The sequence below is a fragment of the Aythya ferina genome, assembly GCF_964211825.1.
Source record: "Aythya ferina genome assembly, contig: HAP1_SCAFFOLD_29, whole genome shotgun sequence".
NCBI classification, from domain to species: Eukaryota; Metazoa; Chordata; class Aves; order Anseriformes; family Anatidae; genus Aythya; species Aythya ferina.
In genome coordinates, this window is record NW_028181463.1 from 1,176,905 (window position 1) to 1,198,383 (window position 21,479).

Sequence of the window (21,479 nt, forward strand, 5' to 3'; positions counted from 1 at the left end):
CCAATACATAACTGTACTGGAGGCTGAAGTGAGTCTAACTGGGAAGGAATGGCACAAGCACCCCACTGGGACTGGCCCAGAGGCTATGTGCATCCTCGGCATAAACTGCTTCAGGAGAGGGAATTCAGAGTTCCAAGAGGGCACCACTGGTGGGGCTTTGGCAGAGCTGCCTTGGAAACAAAGGACATGAAACAGTTGTCTACCTTGCTTGGCCTTCCACAGAACCCTTCTGTTGTGGGTTTGCTGAGGGGTGAAGAACAGCAGGTGCCAATGGCTACCATGGTGGCGCACCTGAGACAGCATTGTGCTAACCGAGACTCCCTGATTGCCATCCATGAGCTTCGTTCATTGACTGGAGAGCCAAGGTGTAGATGCAGAGCTTGGGAGTGTGGCGTAGTGGTGGACTTGTCAGCACTAAGGTAAAGTTGCCTGATCTGGGTGACACGTCCCAGAGTAGTGTCAGGCATAACAGAATTCTTTTCGCCTTCTGCATCTACAGCACAGAAAGTATGACTTTGCCCTACTCTATTGACTGGCAGGTATTTTCACATTACTCAATTTAGGATTCTGTGTCTGGAAGGGGACAATTTCCCCAAAGAGGCCAATCTCATGGGTACAGCTACAGCCAACGAAGATATATTTTCTTTAGTTTTCGTCTTGAGTTTTCGACAGAAGACCCAAGAGAGAGCATAGATGTCCAGTTGTCTGCAAAGAATCTAGCAGAATTTCTCAGGTTCCAATGGTCATTTCAATTTTTTGTTATTTTATTTTATTTTATTTTATTTTATTTTATTTTATTTTATTTTATTTTATTTTATTTTATTTCATTTTTTTCCGTAGGAACTCCTGACTTCTCTTAGAAAGGGTTTCATGTACTGGGCTGGGCTGCAGTTACAGGGACAAAGACTACTGCTGGCAGCAGATGTATCAGACCTCTAGACTCTAATTTTCCTCCCAATGAAGGTTTCCAAAGAAGACACCATAGAAAAATAGCAGAAGAAGAAAGATGTTCAAAACTGAAATGTAGCAAAATTCAGGATTTATAAACAGAAAATATTTTCATTAGTTGCTTTTTGAAATCTCCTTCCTTAACTACATCATGCAAGCTCTGCAATTAGCTGCACAAGCCGTGAAAACTTAATAAAACTATGGAAGAGAAGTCAGGAGTTTCTGCATTTTAATGAGGTCCATAGTGTATTTTGGCACTGATGCTATGGAGCTCAGGTACTATAGAAGAGAGTGATGTAACCGCTTGAGCAAGTAAAGTCAGGAGGAAAAGTTGAAGCGACTTGGAGTATGAATGGGCCCGACTGAGGGCTGTTACTAAGAAAGCCTCCTCAGGGATATGTTAGGGTAGATAATTAGAGGCCATGATTGCAGACTGGCAAAGTCCTGTGCTGAGAAAACTCTTGGTTGATTTTAGTGAAGCAGAAGAGCCAAGGCCTGACCCCAGCCACTGGGAGAGGAGATCCTGCATCCCCATGTCTGGCTCAAGGCTGTTCCTGGGATCTGTGGGATGTGGTGGGCAGTGGGATGCCATGAGAAGAACAGTGGTATGACACATCTGAGCTGCTGCTCAGAGTTGAAAGAAATCAATGAAGCCTCATCAGAATTAATATAACATATCTCCCAACAAGCTCTAGCCAAGGGGACAAAAACCTCAGGGCTGTTGGGGCCTTCCCTTTTTACCAGCACCCTCTGCCTTCTCCTCTGCAGGCTTTCCTACGCTGTCCCACACTTTGCCCTATTTCCTTCAAGTCTACAGACACCCATCTCTGTCCACAACCTTGCTCTCATCCTTTGTTTCACCCACGTCTCGCCAACTCTCACCAGGTACTCCTTGAAAGACAAAGCCCAGGTCTGATCAGACACAAGCCACCTCAGCAGCAGCTTCCAAGCCAGGGGCCTGCTGCTGGCCTTGCAGCTTCTTGGCTACACATAGTCAAGCCTTGTGCCTCCTGCTGCCCACTCATGGACTCAAGCAGAAGGGACAGGACAACCCATATGGGGCCTTCTTTCTGCCTGGATCCTCCTGGCTCTGGAGGCAGAGGGGATCCCCCAGTCAGCATGCCAAGCAGGTGCCTTGTGCTGGCCTAGCAGGGCCACTGCCAGATGTCAGCCCAAAAGTGCAGCTCCCAGGGAGAAGTTAAGGGTGACCTGCCACCTCCAGACACAAGTGACCTCCCAGTCCCTTTCTGGGACACGTTCCTGCTGCTGCCCTATCAAGTGCAGAGACAGAAGTGACCTCACAGTCCCTGCCACAGTCACTTTCCTCGTGCTGGGGCAGGAAATGCTGAGGCAGAGCTGAGCCCTTCAGAGCACTCCCATCAATCTCCTCTTTGTGGCCCACAAGCTGATCAGACCCATGACCCCTCACATCCATCTTTGCATGCCATGTGACTGCATTGCACCCTCACAGTTCTTGGCCTGCACTAAGGGCCAGACCCAGTATGGTACCTAAAGGTAAGGGTTAGGAGAGGGGCTGAAGGTGAGGAAGTCAATGCACAGGAACAGGGGAATCAGCTGTTAGGTGCTCATGCATCAGGGGACTAGGGCTCACCTTTCTGGGTTTGAATTTAAAGAAAGATTTTTTGGGAGGGACTGGTGTTCTGCTTTGCGTATCAGGTCTGTGGTTAAAGTGTGGACAAGCTTAGTGATTTAGGGTTTGTTTATTTTTTCCAATAATTCTAGGCCTAAATAGAGCATTTAAATCTAGCATTAAGGGTAGGGATCAAGGTAAGCAAGAGAGTAAGGGTAAGGGAAAGAGGCGATGGACTGAGTTTTGGCTTCAGTGCACACTTAGATGTCAGGCATAGGAGTAGTTGATTCCTGTTTGGGTGTGGAGTAACATTTAAATGTAGGAATTAAGTTTGCTCTTTGAAGCTGGGGAATAGCCTCATATAAGTGTTTTAAGTCACGGTTACAGCAGCTTCCACATAGCCTGAACCCTCTTACCTTTTACAAAATCTTTAGTTTCTGCTGGATAATCCCTATTTCCTTTTCCAAATCTCACATTTCTCCTGACCAGGGCTTCTCCTGACCTCCCTATATCAGTCGTATTCTTAGGGGCATCTTTCTAGTGGCTTTCATGCTCTCAGAGTATCCATCACACCTCTGTTGGCTACTCTATTCCTGAGAAAAGTGGCACTTGATTCATGATGGAAAAGGACATAAAAGTCCATCAGAGCACCCTGCACAATGTGCCCAGCAACTCTGCAGTGCCACAAAAGTGCGGTTCCTGCCTACAAGTTTCCTTTCCAGAATGGCTCCTATGGCTCCAGGGTAACTTTTTCCAGGCACTCACTTCCCCAGGCCACACCACTCTTGCCCGCAGGCCCAATGTGCCTCTCCAAGCCTCCCCTCTTCCCCTGCAGTAGTGGCACCTCACTGCAGCAGGTTGGTGCATATCCAGGCTCAGGGGTGTTTCCTGAGGGCCTGCCCCGTGTGGGGAGTGGTGGGGAGGAAGAGAGCAAGGTCATCTCCTGGGGCATGGCTGAGCACAGCCCAGACATCCCGCACCGCAGGCAATCCCCTGCTCCCAGGCTGAGGCACACATGCAAGGTGGACACTTCTCCATCAGACCAGATTCACGCAGGACCCTTCAACCCTGTCCCAGTCCCAAGATTTGGCTACTTCTCCACCCACAGACATACCCTGCTTTCCATTTGGGGACTCAGGCAGGACTTTAAGGATCTGCTAAAGCCATGGATTTCCTTGTTTCTCACAGCCTTCTCACAAGTCTTTCTCCTGGCCCTCCTCACTGCCCAGCACTGCCTCTCTGGTGGCACTCAGTGACCCTTCAGAAGGGCCTTTGGGCTTCCTCAATTGTCCTGGTGCTTATTAGCACCTTCCTGGCTCCTTCCAGATTGCAGAGGGAGTCTTCTTGTCCATCAGTGGCCCAGTACTGGCTCTGGCTGGGATGGAGTTACTCTCTGCAAAGCAGCCCCTTGTGGTACAGTGTTTTGGTTGTGTGACCAGTGATGGTCACCCACAGTTGTGGTTGCTGTTTTTGAGCAGTTCTTGCACAGCATCAGGGCCTTCTGTGGCTCACAATTTCCGAGTTTTATTTGGTTTTGCTATTCTGTCCCCAGTTCCTCTAGAAGAAGAGAAAACAGGTGGTTGAGAGGTGTTTATCTGCTGCATGCATGAAGCATGAAGGTGTCCGTGGTGCCAGGAAATGGAGGTCCGTGAAGCTGCAGGAGCCCTGGTGTCTTGCCTGGCAGATCCCCAGCACACAGTGCCTGTGCCCCGCAGGGCCAGCCCCGCTCCCCAGGCCAGCACAAGAGGCCTGGCCCAGCCACAGAGCAGCCTGCCCCGAGCAGGGGCCTGCACAAAGAGCTTTCCCTTTGCCCTTTCCCCATCAGTTCAGGCCCAGCAATGCTGCCCTGCTCTTCCCCAGGGCCATCCCTGCTCCCAGAGAGCCTTGCCCAGGGCAGTGTGTCTGTGCTAGCCTGGCTGGCCATTGCTGCTTCCTGCCCTGTGCTCCCCACAGGGCCCCAAGCTGTCGGTGCTGCTGTGAGAGCCAGGGGCTGTGGTGCCCTGGGACCCCCGCGGGTCTCCCCTTTGCCTGTGCTGCTCAGGGTGGGCAGCACACCTATGTCCATGGGGATCTCTGCTGCTGAGCCCCTTTCCATCTGCCCTGATGGCTCAGCAGCACAGGGCAGTGCTGCGCAGGGCCATGGGGTGTCTCTAAGGGCACAAAGGACAGGCGAGTGCTGCACCAGACCTCACCCAGAGCACTTCAAAATGCATATCCTCAATTACTCTGCAGTCTTATGGGCCTTTGCCTGCTGGCTCTTCACCACCTCTGCTGGCATTGCACAGCCCTCCTTTAGCCCATCGAATCCTCAGATTCGCCTTTTCCTTTACCAGACCCTTCTTTGCATGGTCACATTTTATGAGGTTCTAATCATTACCCACTGAGCACCCTGTCCCTGCAGATCCCCTGACATCTCCTGGAAGCTCCAGATTCCTCTACAGGCTGCAATCTGCCATCTGCCCCACTGCAGGGGGTGCAGTCCCATGCAGATAAATTTAAGATCAGTTGTCATCTCCTTAGGCAAGTTCTGTCATAATGGAAGCTCTTAGTGCTGCCCTTGGTTCCTCAGGGACCACCCTGGGACTTTCAGCCTCTGTCCTTCACTCCATGACAAACCCCCAGAATAGAGAAGAGCAGGGAGCAACCCCTTGGCTCCATTCCTGATAGCACATTTGGAAGAGGTGTCCAGGCTTCTGGGTTTGCCGTGAGCAGCCCCATTTGTTACTGTGGTGCTAGTAGGGAGGCCAGCTGTGACCCAGGCCTGCACAGTGCCTGCTGCTGCTTGCTACCACAGGGATGCCACTGCAGAGACAACAGGACTGTCACCATGGTGCATGAGATCTAAGGGCTTATCCAAAAATAAGAGCACAAGAGAACAATGTGGAAGCCAAAAGAGAGCAGCAGTGACAAGGCCACGTCCTGCTGCTGGCCATGGTCGTGGCTCCAGGAAAGCAGCAGCCCCGAACCAAAGGCAGCAGAGAGGCAGAGCCCAGCGGGCAGTGAGGGGCAGCCCCAGTGGCCTTCGGGGCTGCTCCTGAATGTGGCAGCTGGGCTCTTGGTCCTGAGCCCCTCCTGTGTTCTGGGGCTGCTCCCCCAGCTCCAGAGGAGATGGGAAGAGATGGCAGCTCAGACCAATGAATTTCTGATGGCTTTCTTATTAGGTTTATCTACACAGGAAGCCATCTTCTACAGGAAAACAATTGACTTGTAGGGGGCTAGGAATAATATTTAATCAAATGTGAAGTATTGAGAGAAAATAATAAAACTGACATTTAATAATAGAAGACATCATATTATTTTCTTTCTCAGAAAGGCTGGGATTTCTAATATTAGGCATAGTATTATAGGTGCATTTGGTGAGTCCTGATGGAATCCCTTAGTTCCCGGTTCCTCAAGCTATAGATAAGGGGGTTCGCTACTGGAGGAACCACTGAGTACAGAACTGTGACCACCAGGTCCAGGGATGGGGAGGAGATGGAAGAGGGCTTCAAGTAGGCAAATATGGCAGTGCTGATCATCAGGGAGGTGACAGCCAGGTGAGGGAGGCACGGGGAAAAGGCTTTGTGCCGGCCCTGTTCAGAGGGAATCCTCAGCACTGCCCTGAAGATCTGAACATAGGAAACCGCAATGAAAACAAAACAACCAAATGCTAACAAAATGCTAAACAGAATTGCCCAGACCTCTCTGAGATAGGAATCTGAGCAGGAGAGCTTGAGGATGTGGGGGATTTCACAGAAGAACTGGTCCACAGCATTGCCGTGGCAGAGGGGCAGGGAAAATGTAGTGGCCGTGTGCAGGACAGCATTGAGAAAGCCACTGCCCCAGGCAGCTGCTGCCATCTGGGCACAAGCTCTGCTGCCCAGGAGGCTCCCGTAGTGCAGGGGCTTGCAGATGGCAACGTAGCGGTCGTAGGCCATGACAGTTAGAATTGAATACTCTGAAGCAAAGAAGAAGACAAAAAAGAGAACTTGAGCAGCACATCCTTGATAGGAGATGGCCCTGGTGTCCCAGAGGGCATTGGCCATGGCTTTGGGCAGAGTGGTGGAGATGCAGCCCACGTCGAGGAGGGCGAGGTTGAGGAGGAAGAAGTACATGGGGGTGTGGAGGCGGTGGTCGCAGGCTATGGCTGTGAGGATGAGGCCGTTGCCCAGGAGGGCAGCCAGGTAGATGCCCAGGAAGAGCGCGAAGTACAGGAGCTGCAGCTCGCGCGTGTCTGCGAATGCCAGCAGGAGGAACTCGTTCACAGAGCTGCTGTTGGGCATTCTCTGACTTTGTACTTGCTTGTCTGTTGAAGGGGAGAAGGCAGAAAAAAGTTAGAACAGACTTCTATGAAGAAAACTGGAAATAAAACAAAAGGCTGGCTAACTCATATTCAGACAAGTGTCAGATCAATGAGCTTTGAAGTATTGCTGCAAAAAACTGAGCTGAATGCAAAGCAGAGCTGCAACTATTTCCCTCACTTTATTTTATTCTAGTTGCCCTATCCTAGTTGAGGTATTGGATTTTGACACTCCCTGACATTACTTGTACACTCACGGTGAAATCCTGTGTTTGCCAGGAGGCAAAAGGGCTGTGCCTAGGTGAAGACTGAGCAGAGCAGCTCTGCCCAGTGGTCCTGTTCTCAGTTGCTCTGTGTCACCTCTCTGAGCTGCAGGACCATCCCACTCAGATGTTTCCCTGAGAAGAAACAAAAGAAAACTGAGAGCAGAAAAGCCTGAGTCCAAGTGCATCTGGACAGAATTCTCACCTTGTCTCATGGGGTCTTAGCAGGATCTCAGCTCTTCCCTCCTAACCAGGGCTGCAGAAGCCTCACTCCAGCTTCCCAGAGACAGCCATCCAGCAGCACATCCAGGCATGGCCTTAACACGGAGGTGTCTCCTCCTTCGTGTACCTGGATGCTGCAAGGGCACAAGGATGCCACGAGAGAGCTGCATCCTGCTGGAGAGCATCATGCAGACCAGGAGGACACCCCTCAGACTGCTCTGGATATTCAAAAGCTGGGGTAACCCAATATTCAAACTGCATCCCCTGCAGTGTCTGGAGGAGGCTTGGCCACCACACTCCTGGCTGACCAGGGGTAGCTAGGTTATGACATTCCAAGAGGCTTCTGCCAGACTTCCACACCTCGCAGGGCAACCCAGCAGGACTCTCAAAGCCTACTGCATTGCCCACTGCCCTCCCAGAAACAAGACCTAGCAGGAGGAAACCCTTCCAGGACCTGCAGCTGCATGGCCCTGCAGCCAGACCCTTACATTGTCAAGGGCTGTGCAGGTTTCTCCTGCAGGCAGCTCTCAGTATCCTTCCACTGCCAACTGCCTTCAGCCCCTCTCTCCTTTTCTTCTCTCTGTCTGTGCCTCTGTGTCTCTTTCCTGCTGTGCTGTGCAGAGGAGCTGCTCCTGGGCACAGCTGTCTCTCTGCACCATGGCCCTCTTGCCACGACCTCTCTCTGTCCCACGAGCCCGGCCCAGCTCAGCAGCGCAGCACCAGCCCAAGGCACTGCAATCACCCCTCTGGGGGCTTTGCTGATGAGCCCACAAACCTCAGGCCCTCAGAGACAATTGAAGACATCTCTCCAGAAGTCCAAGTCAGAGGCAAGTTTCCTGCAGTGTTCTCCTGAGGGTCAGCACTGACACAGCCTCCCTTGGAGCTCGTTAGAGCAGAACCCTGGAGGCAGTGAGGACAAGGAGACAAAGGCAATGTGAAGGTGACACTGATGTGTAGGAAAACTGGATGTGTGTCACGAAGCACAAGGGCCAGGGAAGGGACCCCAAGCACCAGGAGAGATCCTTCCCCTTGACAGTTTTCTCAGGGCTCTTTGTGGGGCAGTAGGAAATGGGGATGTGCATGGCCAAGTGCAGGAGAATGGTACGACCCCTGCCTGCTTCATGGGTGGGGGCGAGGAGGCAATGAGGCCCAGGTGCTTTAGAAATAAGCTGTCTCCTCATAGGCCTCAGTGGCAAAGACAACAGGCATAGCCATGGACACAAAGACCTGGGTTGTGACTTTGAGCCCTCATAGAGCCCTTGATCCTTTCCACGCCAAGCTGTCCTAGGGACTCCCAGACCTGTACCTTCTGAGGGCTGCAGACCCTCTTCTGTGTGGTGCCACACTGGATCTGAGCTTGAGTATGACAACTCAGATTTTCTTGGAGGTCCTGCTCCTCCTAAGGCAGCTCTGTAGGAAACTGGCTTGTTTCCTGGTGAGCAGGCACCACAGCTCATAAGGCATCCCTTGTGGTGCCCAGGCCCTCCTCCTCCTGGTCACTGCTCCCTCAGTAGAGTCTGCCCTGATGTGTAGTTCCTCTTCCTCTGGCACAGGACTAGGCACTTATTGTTCAAGTTGTTCCTTTAGGCAAACTACTGCAGTTTCTCAAGATTGCACTGGACAGATGCTCCATTCTGTCAGGTGTTCATGTCTGCAGGCAGATAGTTCAACCTTCCTGTGTCTGTGCTGTCTCTGACAAGATAGCAGCATCAGGAGCTGCATGGAACGTTTGGATAATACAGGAGTAAGAAGCTGAATAAAAGTGCAGCATAGAATCACAGGAGAGTAGGGGATGGAAGGCTGCCAGGTTCCACCTCTTCTGTGCTTCCTTCTCATGCATGCTGTCAGTTTGTCTGGAGCTGCGTCCTGAATATTATGGGGCTGTGCAGGTGAAAATTAGAAGGTCCAAAGCCCAGCTGGAGCTCAATCCATCTACTACCGTCAAAGACAAAAAAACAAAAAAAAAAAACAAAAAAAAACAAAAACAACAAAAAAAAAAGTGTATATAAATACTTTTATAAAAGAGGATTTAGAAGAATGATCATCTTTAATGGGTGTGTGGGAAAACCTGAAGACAAAACATGAGGAACATAATGCCTTCTTTTCCTCAGTCTCTACCACCAAGACCAGTTGTTCCCCTGGATATTTCTTCCTCCTCATGGCCAGAGCTACACTTCAAGTTTCACTTTGTGGCTGTTTTTTCTCTCCTGCTCTTTCCTATTACCACAGAAAGCTCCATGAGGGTGGAAACCCCTCCTGAAGTAGGCATCCCGACCCAGCAGGCTCCTTGCGGCCTCTCAGCCAACCAGTCAGACACAAGTCACCTCAGCAGCATCTTCCAAGCCAGGGGCCTGCTGCTGGCCTTGCAGCTTCTTGGCTAGATACAGCCAAGCCTTGTGCCTGCTGCTGCCCACTCATGGACTCAAGCAGAAGGGACAGGACAATCCATCTGGGGGCCTCCTTTCTGTCTTGGTCCTCCTGGGTGTGTAGGCAGAGGGGATCCCCCAGTCAGCATGCCAAGCAAGTGCCTTGACTTCTCAAAAGTAAAGGGTGACCTGGCACCTCCTGACACAGGTGACCTCACAGTCCCTTTCCGTGACACGTTCCTGCTGCTGCCCTATCAGCTGCAGAGAGAGAAGTGACCTCACAGTCCCTGCCACAGTCACATTCCTCCTGCTGGGCCATCAGATCACGAGGTAGAACTGACCTCTCTCTTGCTCCCTAGGTACCTGTTTTTCTCTTTCTAGATTAGAGACTAAGCAAAGTTTTAGTGGGAGTGCGTGTTGTCCTGCTAGTGGTATCAGGTCTGTGGTTAAGGCCATGACCCAGGAGATGACCTTGTTCTCTTCCTCCCCACCACTCCCCACACGGGGCAGGCCCTCAGGAAACACCCCTGAGCCTGGAGATGCACCAACCTGCTGCGGTGAGGTGCCAGTACTGCAGGGGCAGAGGGGAGGGTTGGAGAGACATGTGGAGCCTGCAGGTAAGAGTGGTGTGGCCTGGGGAAGTGAGTGGAAAAGTTACCCTTATCCTGGGTAACTTATCCTGGGAAAAGTTACCCTGAAGCCATAGGAGCCATTCTGGAAAGAAAAATAGTAGGCAGGAAGCGCACTTTTGTGATGGTGCCGAGCTGCTGGGCACATGTTCAGGGTGCTCTGATGGACTTTTATGTCCTTTTCCATCATGTATTAAGTGCCACGTTTCTCAGGAATAGAGTACCCAACAGAGCTGTGATAGATACTCTGAGATCATGAAAGCCACCACAAAGATGCCCCTAAGAATGTGACTGATATAGCTGTCGTGGTTTAACCCAGCTGGCAGCTAAACACCACGCAGCCGTTCGCTCACCCTCCCCCCTCCCTCTCTGGGACGGGGGAGAGAAATGGAAAGTGAAGCCCATGAGTTGAGATAAAGACAGTTTAATAAGACAGGAAAATAATAATAATAATAATTATAATAATACAATGATGATAATAGTACTACTACTAATAATATGTACAAACAAGTGATGCACAATGCAATTGCTCACCACCCGCTGACCGATGCCCAGCTTAACCCCGAGCAGTCCGGCCCCCCCCCCCCGGCTAGCCACCCCTATATATTGTTTAGCATGACGTCAGATGGTATGGAATACCCCTTTGGCTAGTTCGGGTCACCTGTCCTGGGTCTGTCCCCTCCCAGCTCTTACTGTACCCCCAGCCTGCCTGTTGGCAGGACAGAGCAAAAGTCTGAGGTGTCCTTGGCTTCGTATAAGCACTGCTCTGCAACAATTAAAACATCGGGGTGTTATCAGCACTCTTCTCATCCTAAGCCAAAACACAGCATTCCACCAGCTACTAGGAAGAAAATTAATTCTGTTCTAACTGAAACCAGGACATCTATCCACCCCTTATTCCATACCATTTATGTCATGCTCAGGTTACACTCTTTTCCATACATTCTAATTAGTCACCTATAGTAGTCATGGTAGTGGTAACATACAGTATTATATAGCAATTAACATGGTACAATTCAGTTCATGGGCTATTCTCACCCAGTATTAAATCTCCTTGAGGTACACACCGGACCTCTCCGTTCTTTTGCATCACCCACCAAGTGTATCCAGGTCCCTGAGCAAAAACAATTCCACGAATGTGTTTGTCTTTTCCTGAGGCAGGAGTAGCCCAGACTGTTTTACCCAGCATATTTTTTACATGCACTACAGGAACTTTATCCCCATCTACAGTACGTAACAGGTTTGATTGGGCAGGTCCAGCTCGGTTGGTAGATCCCCTAGTATTGACTAACCAGGTGGCCTTTGCCAAATGCGTATCCCAGTTTTTGAACGTCCCAGCGCCCATTGCTTTCAAGGTAGTCTTTAACAGGCCATTGTATCGTTCAACTTTCCCGGAGGCTGGTGCATGATAGGGGATGTGATACACCCATTCAATACCATGTTCTTTGGCCCAAGTGTCTATAAGGTTGTTTCGGAAGTGAGTCCCATTGTCTGATTCTATTCTTTCTGGGGTGCCATGTCGCCATAGGACTTGCTTTTCAAGGCCCAGGATGGTGTTCCGGGCGGTAGCATGAGGCACAGGATATGTTTCCAGCCATCCGGTGGTTGCTTCCACCATTGTAAGTACGTGGCGCTTGCCATTGCGAGTTTGAGGGAGTGTGATGTAATCAATCTGCCAGGCCTCTCCATATTTCTATTTCAGCCATCGTCCTCCATACCAAAGAGGCTTTGACCGTTTGGCTTGCTTGATTGCAGCACATGTTTCACAGTCATGTATAACCTGTGCTATAGTGTCCATGGTCAGGTCCACCCCTCGATCACGAGCCCATCTGTATGTTGCATCTCTACCTTGATGGCCTGAGGTGTCATGGGCCCATCGGGCTATAAATAATTCACCTTTATGCTGCCAATCTAGGTCCACCTGAGCTACTTCAATTTTAGCAGCCTGATCCACCTGCTGGTTGTTTTGATGTTCTTCAGTAGCCCGATTCTTGGGCACATGAGCATCTACGTGATGTACTTTCACAGCCACGTTCTCTACCCGAGCAGCAATATCTTGCCACAAAGCAGCAGCCCAGATGGGTTTGCCCCTACGCTGCCAGTTGTTTTGCTTCCATTGCTGTAACCATCCCCACAGGGCATTTGCTACCATCCATGAATCGGTGTAGAGATAGAGAACTGGCCATTTTTCTCGTTCAGCAATGTCTAAAGCCAGCTGAATGGCTTTCACTTCTGCAAACTGACTCGATTCACCTTCTCCCTCAGCAGCTTCTGCAACTCGTCGTGTAGGGCTCCATACAGCAGCCTTCCATCTCCGATGCTTCCCCACAATACGACAGGACCCATCAGTGAACAGGGCATATTTCTTTTCATTCTCTGGAAACTGGTTGTACAGTGGGGCTTCTTCAGCACGACCCACCTCCTCCTCTGATGATATCCCAAAGTATTTACCTTCTGGCCAGTCCATAATCACTTCCAATATTCCTGGGTGACTGGGGTTTCCTATTCGAGCCCGCTGAGTAATCAGTGCAACCCACTTGCTCCATGTAGCATCAGTTGCATGATGCGTAGAAGAGACCCTTCCCTTGAACATCCATCCTAGTACCGGCAATCGGGGTGCTAGGAGGAGCTGCGCTTCAGTACCGACCACCTCTGAAGCAGATCGAACTCCTTCGTATGCTGCCAATATCTCCTTTTCAGTTGGAGTATAGCGGGCCTCAGATCCTCTGGATCCCCGACTCCAAATCCCCAGGGGCCGACCTCGAGTTTCCCCAGGTTCTTTCTGCCAGAGGCTCCAGGTGGGGCCGTTCTCCCCGGCTGCAGTGTAGAGCACATTCTTTACATCTGGTCCTGTTCGAACTGGCCCAAGGGCTACTGCATGGACTATTTCCTGCTTAATTTGTTCAAAGGCTTGTCGTTGTTCAGGGCCCCATTCAAACTCATTCTTCTTACGGGTTACTTGGTAGAGCGGGTTTACAATCAGACTGTAATTTGGGATGTGCATTCTCCAAAACCCCACAACACCTAGGAAAGTCTGTGTTTCTTTTTTGTTAGTTGGTGGTGACATAGCTGTTATTTTGTTGATCACATCCATTGGGATTTGACGACGTCCATCTTGCCATTTTATTCCTAAAAACTGGATCTCCCGTGCAGGTCCTTTGACTTTATTTTGTTTTATGGCAAAACCGGCTTTCAGAAGGATTTGGACTATTTTCTTCCCTTTCTCGAAAACTTCCTCTGCTGTGTCACCCCACACAATAATGTCATCGATGTACTGCAGGTGTTCAGGAGCTTCCCCCTGCTCTAGCGCAGATTGGATCAGCCCATGGCAAATGGTAGGGCTGTGTTTCCACCCCTGGGGCAGCCTATTCCAAGTATATTGGACTCCCCTCCAAGTGAAAGCAAATTGTGGCCTGCACTCTGCTGCTAGAGGGATGGAGAAAAATGCATTAGCGATATCAATTGTGGCGTACCACTTGGCTGCCTTCGATTCAAGTTTGTACTGAAGTTCCAGCATGTCTGGCACTGCAGCACTCAGTGGTGGCGTCACTTTGTTCAGGCCACGATAGTCCACTGTTAGTCTCCACTCGCCATTAGACTTTCGCACTGGCCATACGGGACTATTGAAAGGTGAATGAGTCTTGGTGATCACTCCTTGGCTCTCCAATTGACGAATTAGCTTATGGATGGGAATCAGGGAGTCTCGGTTAGTGCGATATTGCCGCCGGTGCACAGTTGTGGTAACGATTGGCACTTGCTGTTCTTTGACCCTCAGCAACCCCACAACAGAGGGGTCCTCTGAGAGACCAGGCAAGGTAGAGAATTGTTTAATGCCCTCTGTCTCTAAGGCAGCTATACCAAAAGCCCACCGGAACCCTTTTGGGTCCTTGCAATATCCTTTTCTAAGATAGTCTATGCCAAGGATACATGGAGCATCCGGGCCAGTCACAATGCGGTGCTTTTCCCACTCATTCCCAGTCAGACTCACTTCAGCCTCCAATACAGTCAACTGCTGAGATCCCCCTGTCACTCCACAAATACAGATGGGCTCTGGTCCTTTATAGCTCGATGGCATTATAGTACATTGGGCACCGGTGTCTACTAAAGCCTTATACTTCTGTGCGCGTGATGTGCCAGGCCATCGAATCCACACAGTCCAATAAACTCGATTGTCCCTTTCCTCCCCCTGGCTGGAGGCAGGGCTCCCCTAATCCTGGTCAGAATCTTCTTCATTTCTGTGTTTGAAGGACTGTCTGCTGGAAGTTGGAGCAGCAAACTTTTCAGAGAATCCCTTTTTCTTGATTGTTTTCTTTTGCAACTCACGTACCCGTGCCTCTAGGGTCGCAGTAGATTTTCCATCCCATTTTCTCATGTCCTCTCCATGGTCTCGTAAGTAAAACCACAGGGTGGCACGGGGTGAGTACCCACCATATCGTCTTCCTTGTGTGGATGAACGCCTACTCCTGATAGCTGAGACACTGCTTTGTACAGGTATTTAGGAGAATAATCTCTCTTTAGGTTGGTGAACCTTTTCAGAAAGTTTCTCCCAAGTGTTCTCTTTTGGTCGGTGGACACTGGTTTGTTCAGGAGGGGAGGAAGATAGATTCTCTTTAAGTTGGTGGAACTCTTCAGAAAGTTTCTCCACAGATGAGACGCAGGCCTGTAAGGAAGAGGAGAGACTTTCTTCGTACTGCCAAAGTTGTTTAGCCACTTCATCCACTGTGAGTTCCTCATCCTCTTTCCAGGCCATTATTGCCAATGAGCTGGCATATGATGATGGTGCACTCCGTACAAACTTCCGCCACATGGGTCGTGTACGCCTGACTTCATCTGGATCTTTGGATGTTTGTCGGAGGTCTGGATCCTCATAAATCACTTCCCATTCGGCTAATTCTCTCAGGTACTGGATTCCCTTCTCCATAGTGGTCCACTTGCCTGGTAGACATACAAGTTCTTCCTTGAAGGGATACCTTTCCCTCACAGCTGAGAGGAGACACCTCCAGAGGCTGTGAGATTGTGCTCCATCTGCAATTGCTTTGTCAATGCCTGCGTCTCTAGCAAGGGATCCCAGTCCTCTGGCTTCCTTCCCCTCTAATTCCACACAATTGGCTGTGGTGTCCCAAGCTGCTTGTACCAAGTTGAAAAGCTGCTCACCTATACAGCGACCAAAATCTTTTTGCACATCTTGTAGCTCGCACTCGTATAGGTTTCGGGTAGTTACTGTTGATTTTTTGGCATCCTCGTCTTCCTCCTCCTGAATCCCTGATAGCCCAGCATCGTCGTCTCTATACCTAGATTTGGCAGAAGACTCTCTGCATTCTAAACGGCCTGAATCTCTATACCATTTTTTCACCTTCTCTACAGGGGCAACTTGCACTGCTACAGCTCATTTCTCTGACCCAGCCACAGGAGCTGGAGCGGCTGCAGGAGCTGGAACTGGAGCAGATGCAGGGTCCGTCATAGGGGTTGGAGTGGCTGTTGGGTCTGTAACAGGACTTGGAGTGGCCACAGGGTCTGTCACTAAGTTGATAGTAGTATCAATTGTAGCTCAATAGGCATGAGCCAGGACAGAGCACATAACAATGATTTGTGTCGCTTTGGAACTGCCAGAGTCACGACACCTTTTTTTCAAGCATTCTGCCAGTTTTTGAGGATTTCACAGTTGTTCAGGGGTGAATTTCCAAAACACTGGGGGTGCCAACTGCTCTAGATGCCTGCCCATATCCTCCCATACTCCCTGCCTCTCACAACTATCCTGCCTCCAGGCAGATCTCTGGATAAGATTCCTAAGTAGTTGTTTAACTTTAAGCAAAAGCTGAAGCACATTCATGAGGCATAACAACAAGACCATGCTGGTCTGAGTATCCCAAGGATATTCAATATCTTGGAGAGCTATTTTAACAAGCTCGGAGGATAAGGGGGTGGTGAAGGAGAAAGGGAGAGTGAATGAGTAAGAAGAAATATCTTTCCCTTTCCCCTCCAAAGATTGAGTCCCTGATGAAAAAAGGCATAATTGCTAATAGTTTCCAAGATACGGTTTCCAAAGTATAGAGTCAACGACGTTACTGAGTAAAAATACCAAGTTAGAGTCATGACCAGATATTTCATTGTCTCATAAGCCACTGTTACAACACACAGTACCATAATGATCTGAAACCAGAGCCCGGAGAGGATAAACAACATGACAGAGAGCACATACAGAAAATAATGTGCTATAATACTCAATTTGGAAAACAGGCGCAGCAGACTTGAGATTAAAGCAATCAGCATTATGACAAGTAACTATTAAGCAGGTCTAATACTTATACCAATTTTAGTTTAACACACTCTGGTCAGATCTGCTGTTATCTCAAACTTTCGGGCCCCAAGTTAGGTACCAAAAAGACTGTCGTGGTTTAACCCGGACGGCAGCTAAACACCACACAGCTGTTTGCTCACCCTCCCCCCTCCCTCTCTGGGATGGGGGAGAGAAACGGGAAAGTGAAGCCTGTGAGTTGAGATAAAGACAGTTTAATAAGACAGGAAAATAATAATAACAATGATGATAATAGTAATACTAATAATAATATGTACAAAAAAGTGAAGCACAGTGCAATTGCTCGCCACCCGCTGACTGATGCCCAGCCTAACCCTGAGCAGTCCTGGCCCCCCACCTCAGCTAGCCACCCCTAAATATTGTTTAGCATGACGTCAGATGGTATGGAATATCCCTTTGGCTAGTTTGGGTCAGCTGTCCTGTGTCTGTCCCCTCCCAGCTCCTGTTGCACCCCCAGCCTGCCCGTTGGCAGGACAGAGTGAGAAGCTGAAACGTCCTTGGCTTGGTGTAAGCACTGCTCTGCAACAATTAAACATGACTGTGTTACCAGCACTCTTCTCATCCTAAGCCAAAACATAGTACCCTAGCAGCTACTAGGAAGAAAATTAGCTCTGTTCTAACTGAAACCAGGACATGGGCGAACATCGAGAAACTGTGTGATTTTGTCTAGAGAAACCTCTAAACATTTACAAGAGAGAAGAGCTCAGACCTGTGTCGTGGTTCCGCTCGAGTGGGCAGCCGAGCTCCACCACAGCCGCTCTCTCACTCCCCCTCCTCAAAGAGGAATGGGGAGAAAATATGTGAAAAGAGCTCAAGGATTGAGATAAGGACTAGAAAATCACGCAATAATTATTGTAACGGGCAAAACAGACTCGGCATAAGGAGATAGTAAGATTTATTGCCTACAACTAACAAGCGAGAGAAGTGAGAAAACAAAGGGAAAAAAAAACAAAAGCACCTTCCCCCCCCATCCACCCTTTTCCACCTCCTCCCCCCGAGCGGCGCAGGGGAACGGGGAATGGGGGTTATGGTCAGTCTACAGCACTTCTTCTCTGCCGCTCCTTCTCGGTCACTCTCGTCCCCTGTGCTGTGGGGTCCCACCCACGGGATGCAGTCCTTGATGAACTGATCCGGCGTGGGCTTCCCACAGGCAGCAGCTCTTCCAGAACTGCTCCAGATATGGGTCCGTACCACGGGGTCCATCCCTCAGGAGAAAACTGCTCCAACCTGGCTCCCCTACGGGCAGCAGCTCCTGCCAGATCACCTGCTCCTGCGTGGGCTCCTCTCCACGGGCTACAGGTCCGGCCCGGAATCTGCTCCGGCAGGGGTCTTCCACAGGCGGCAGCCTCCGTCGGTGCAGGGCCACCTGCTCCACCGTGGTCTCCTCCACGGGCTGCAGCGTGGAACCCTGCTCCACCGTGGTACTCCATGGGCTGCAGGGGGACATCCTGCTTCACCATGGTCCTCACCACAGGCCGCAGGGGACTTCTGCTCCGGCGCCTGGAGCACCTCTCCCCCTCCTTCTACACTGACCTTGGTGCAAGGCTGTTCTCCCACTCCCTTGACTCTCCCGGCTGCTGCGTGGCGCAGCGTTTTTTCCCTGTCTTAAATATGCTCTCACAGAGGCGCAAAACAACATCGCTTATTGGCTCGGATCTGGAAAACAATGGGGCCCTTCCCAAACATGGGGCAGCTTCTAGATCTTTCTCACAGAAACCACCCCTATGGCTCCCTGCTACCAAAACCTTGCCACGTAAACCCACTACACTCCCTTAGCACCTGCACCAAGAAGAGATCATCTAGGTGCTTTATGAACTTCCTGGACTTGCTTGTGTCAGCTGTGTGGTGATCCCAGTTGACGTCGGGCAAGTTGAAATCTCCCATAAGGACAAGGGAGTTGATCTCAAGGCATCTCTTAGTTCTGCAAAGAATAATTCATTGGCATTGTCATCCTGGCCGGGTGGTCTGTAATAGATTCCCACAACGGCATCCCATTTATCTGTTCATCCCTTAAAGTTGATAAGGCAGCACCAGGAATGTGTCACAGAAAGGGATGGTGAGGTCACTTCTGCTTGAAGTAGGTGACAGGTCAGCCTTGACTTCTCCCTGGGAGCTGCACTTTTGGGCTGACATCTGGCAGTGGCCCTGCTAGGCCAGCAGAAGGCACCTGCTTGGCATGCTGACAGGGGGATTCCCTCTGCCTACACACCTAGGAGGACCCAGACAGAAAGACCCTTATCAGACCATGGCTTCATGTTTCAAGGAACAGCTGGTGAGGGTTGAGGAGATATGGGTGAAATCAAGGGATGAGAGCAACGTGGTGAACTGAGATGGGTGTCCTTTTCCCTACTGACTACAATACTACTTCTGTCTCAAGAACAGAGTAGCCAGCAGAGTGAGACGGATACTCTGATATCACGAAAGCCATCAGAAAGCTGATCCCAATAAGAAAACCAATATGAGGATGACAGGAGAAGCCTGGCCACCTGCTTGGCATGCTGACTGTGGGATCCCCTCTGCCTCCAGACCCAGTAGGACCCAGGCAGAAAGAGGTCAAAGGTTGGACTGGATGATCTAGAGGTCTCTTCCAACCTAGAAATTCTGTGTGTGTGTGTGTCTGTGTGTGAAGACCCCCATATGGGTTGTCCTGTCCCTTCTGCTTGAGTCCATGACTGCACAGCAGCAGGCACAAGGCTTGGCTGTGTCTCCACAAGAAGCTGCAAGGCCAGCAGCAGGCCCCTGGCTTGGAAGCTGCTGCTGAGGTGACTTGTGTCTGGTTGGCTGAGAGGCCGCAAGGAGCCTGCTGGGTTGGGATGCCTACCTCAGGAGGGGTTTCCACCTTGATGGAGCTTTCTGTGGTAGTAGGAAAGAGCAGGAGAGAAAAACTTGCCAAAATGTGTGCCCAGGAATGTTGGCAATGGCCATGAGGAGGAATAAATGTCCAGTGGAACAACTGGTCTCGCTGATCTAGTCAGAGGCAAAGAAGGCATTAAGTACCTCATCCATTACGTTATCTCGAGATCTTCACCAGATTTCCTGCATATCTAATAAAGGATGATGGTTCTCCTTAATCCTCCTTTATTTATAGTATTTTTATCAACAGTTTTTCATTGTCTTTGAGAGTCAAAGACAGATTGAGCTCCAGCTTGGCTTTGGCCCTTCTAATTTTCACCTGCACAGCCCCATAACATTCAGGACACAGCTCCAGATAAACTGACAGCATTCATGAGAAGGAAGCACAGAAGAGGTGGAACCTGTCAGCTTTCCATTTTCTTCTGTGGCTCTGTGCTGCAATGCCATTCAACTGGTTACTCCTGTATTATCCAAACTTTCCTGATGCTGCTGTCTTCTCAGAGATAGCACAATAACATGCAAAGTTTGAAATGTCTGCCTGTAGACATGAAAAGCTGACAGAATGGAGCATCAGTGTGGGGCAACCTTGAGAAACTGCAGGATTTTGCCTACAGAAACCTCTTGGCATTTACAAGGAGAAGTGCCCAGTCCTGAAACAGAGGAAGAGGAACCCCACACATCAGGGCAGAATGGGAGCCTGATGAGTGAGCAGTGCCCACGAGGAGGAGGGTCTGGGCACCACGAGGGATGCCATATGAGCAGTGGTGCCTGCTCAGCAGCAGCTAGGCCAGTTTCCCACAGAGCTCCTTATGAGGAGCATGGCCACCAAGAAGATCTGAGTTATCAGACTCCTCAGAGATCCAGTGTGGCACTACACAGAAGAGGGTCTGCAGCCAGCAGGAAAAGACGTACAGGTCTAGGAGTCCCTAGGACAGCCTGGTGTGGAGAGGATCAAGGGCTCTACCAAGGCTGAAAGTCCCAACAGGACTCAGGTCTTTGTGTCCATGGCTATGGCTGTTGTCTCTGCCACTGAGGCCTAGGAGGAGACAGCTGATTGTTAAAGCACCAGGGCCTCATTGTCTCCTCGCTGCCACTCATGAACCAAGCAGGGGTCGTACCATTCTCCTGCACTTGGACATGCACATCCCCATCTCCTACTGCCCCACAAAGAGCCCTGAGCAAGGTGTGAAGGGAAAGGATCCCCCTTAAAATGGGATGGATGTCAAGTCCTGGCCCTTGTTCTTGGTGACACACATCCACTTTTCCTATACATCAGTGTCACCTTCACATTGCCTTTGTCTCCTTGTCCTCACTGCCTCCAGGGTTCTGCTCTAACAAGCTCCAAGGGAGTCTGTGTGAGTGCTGGCCCTCAGGGGGACACTGCAGGAAACTTGCCTCTGAGTTGGACCTCTGGAGAGATGTCTTCAATTGTCTTTGAATGCCTGAGGTTTGTGGGCTCATCAGCAAAGCCCCCAGGATGGTCATTTCACTGCCTTGGGCTGATGCTGTGCTGCTGAGCTGGGCTGGGCTCGTGGGACAGAGAAAACTCATTTCAAAAGTGATCCTGTTGCAGAGAGAGAGCTGTGCCCAGGAGCAGCTCCTCTGCACAGCGCAGCAGGGCTGGGGGCTCTGACCGCAGCTGGCACACAGAGAGGAGAGAAGGAGAGAGGGGCTGAAGGCAGTTGGAAGTGGGAGGATGCTGAGAGCTGCCTGCAGGAGAAACCTGCACAGCCCTTGACAAGGTAAGTGTCTGGCTGCAGGGCCATGCAGCTGCAGGTCCTGGAAGGGTCTCCTGCTGGGTCTTGTTTCTGGGAGGGCAGTGGGCGATGCAGTAGGCTTTGAGAGTCCTGCTGGGTTGCAGTGTGAGGTGAGGAAGTCTGGCAGAAGTCCCTTGGAGTGTCATAACCCAGCTGCCCTTTTTAGCCAAGACTTGGGTGTCCAAGTCTCCTCCAGACACTGCAGGGGATGCAGATTGGGTATTGGGACACCCCAGATTGCGAATATCCAGCTCT

At 50.4% G+C, this 21,479-nt stretch overlaps 1 protein-coding gene and 1 long non-coding RNA gene across 2 annotated transcripts in view; both read right to left on the bottom strand.

Annotated features, from left to right (window-relative positions):
- The window catches only part of LOC311427923, a 235,641-nt gene that overhangs the window by 109,929 nt on the left and 104,233 nt on the right, over positions 1–21,479 (bottom strand). The gene's annotated exons all lie outside the window — the stretch shown is intronic.
- LOC311427961 (olfactory receptor 14C36-like) lies at positions 5,881–6,801 on the bottom strand (the record flags this gene model as incomplete). Its single annotated transcript, XM_084539537.1, has 1 exon — positions 5,881–6,801. One exon carries the CDS (start codon positions 6,799–6,801, stop codon positions 5,881–5,883), a length of 921 nt encoding a protein of 306 aa, XP_084395663.1.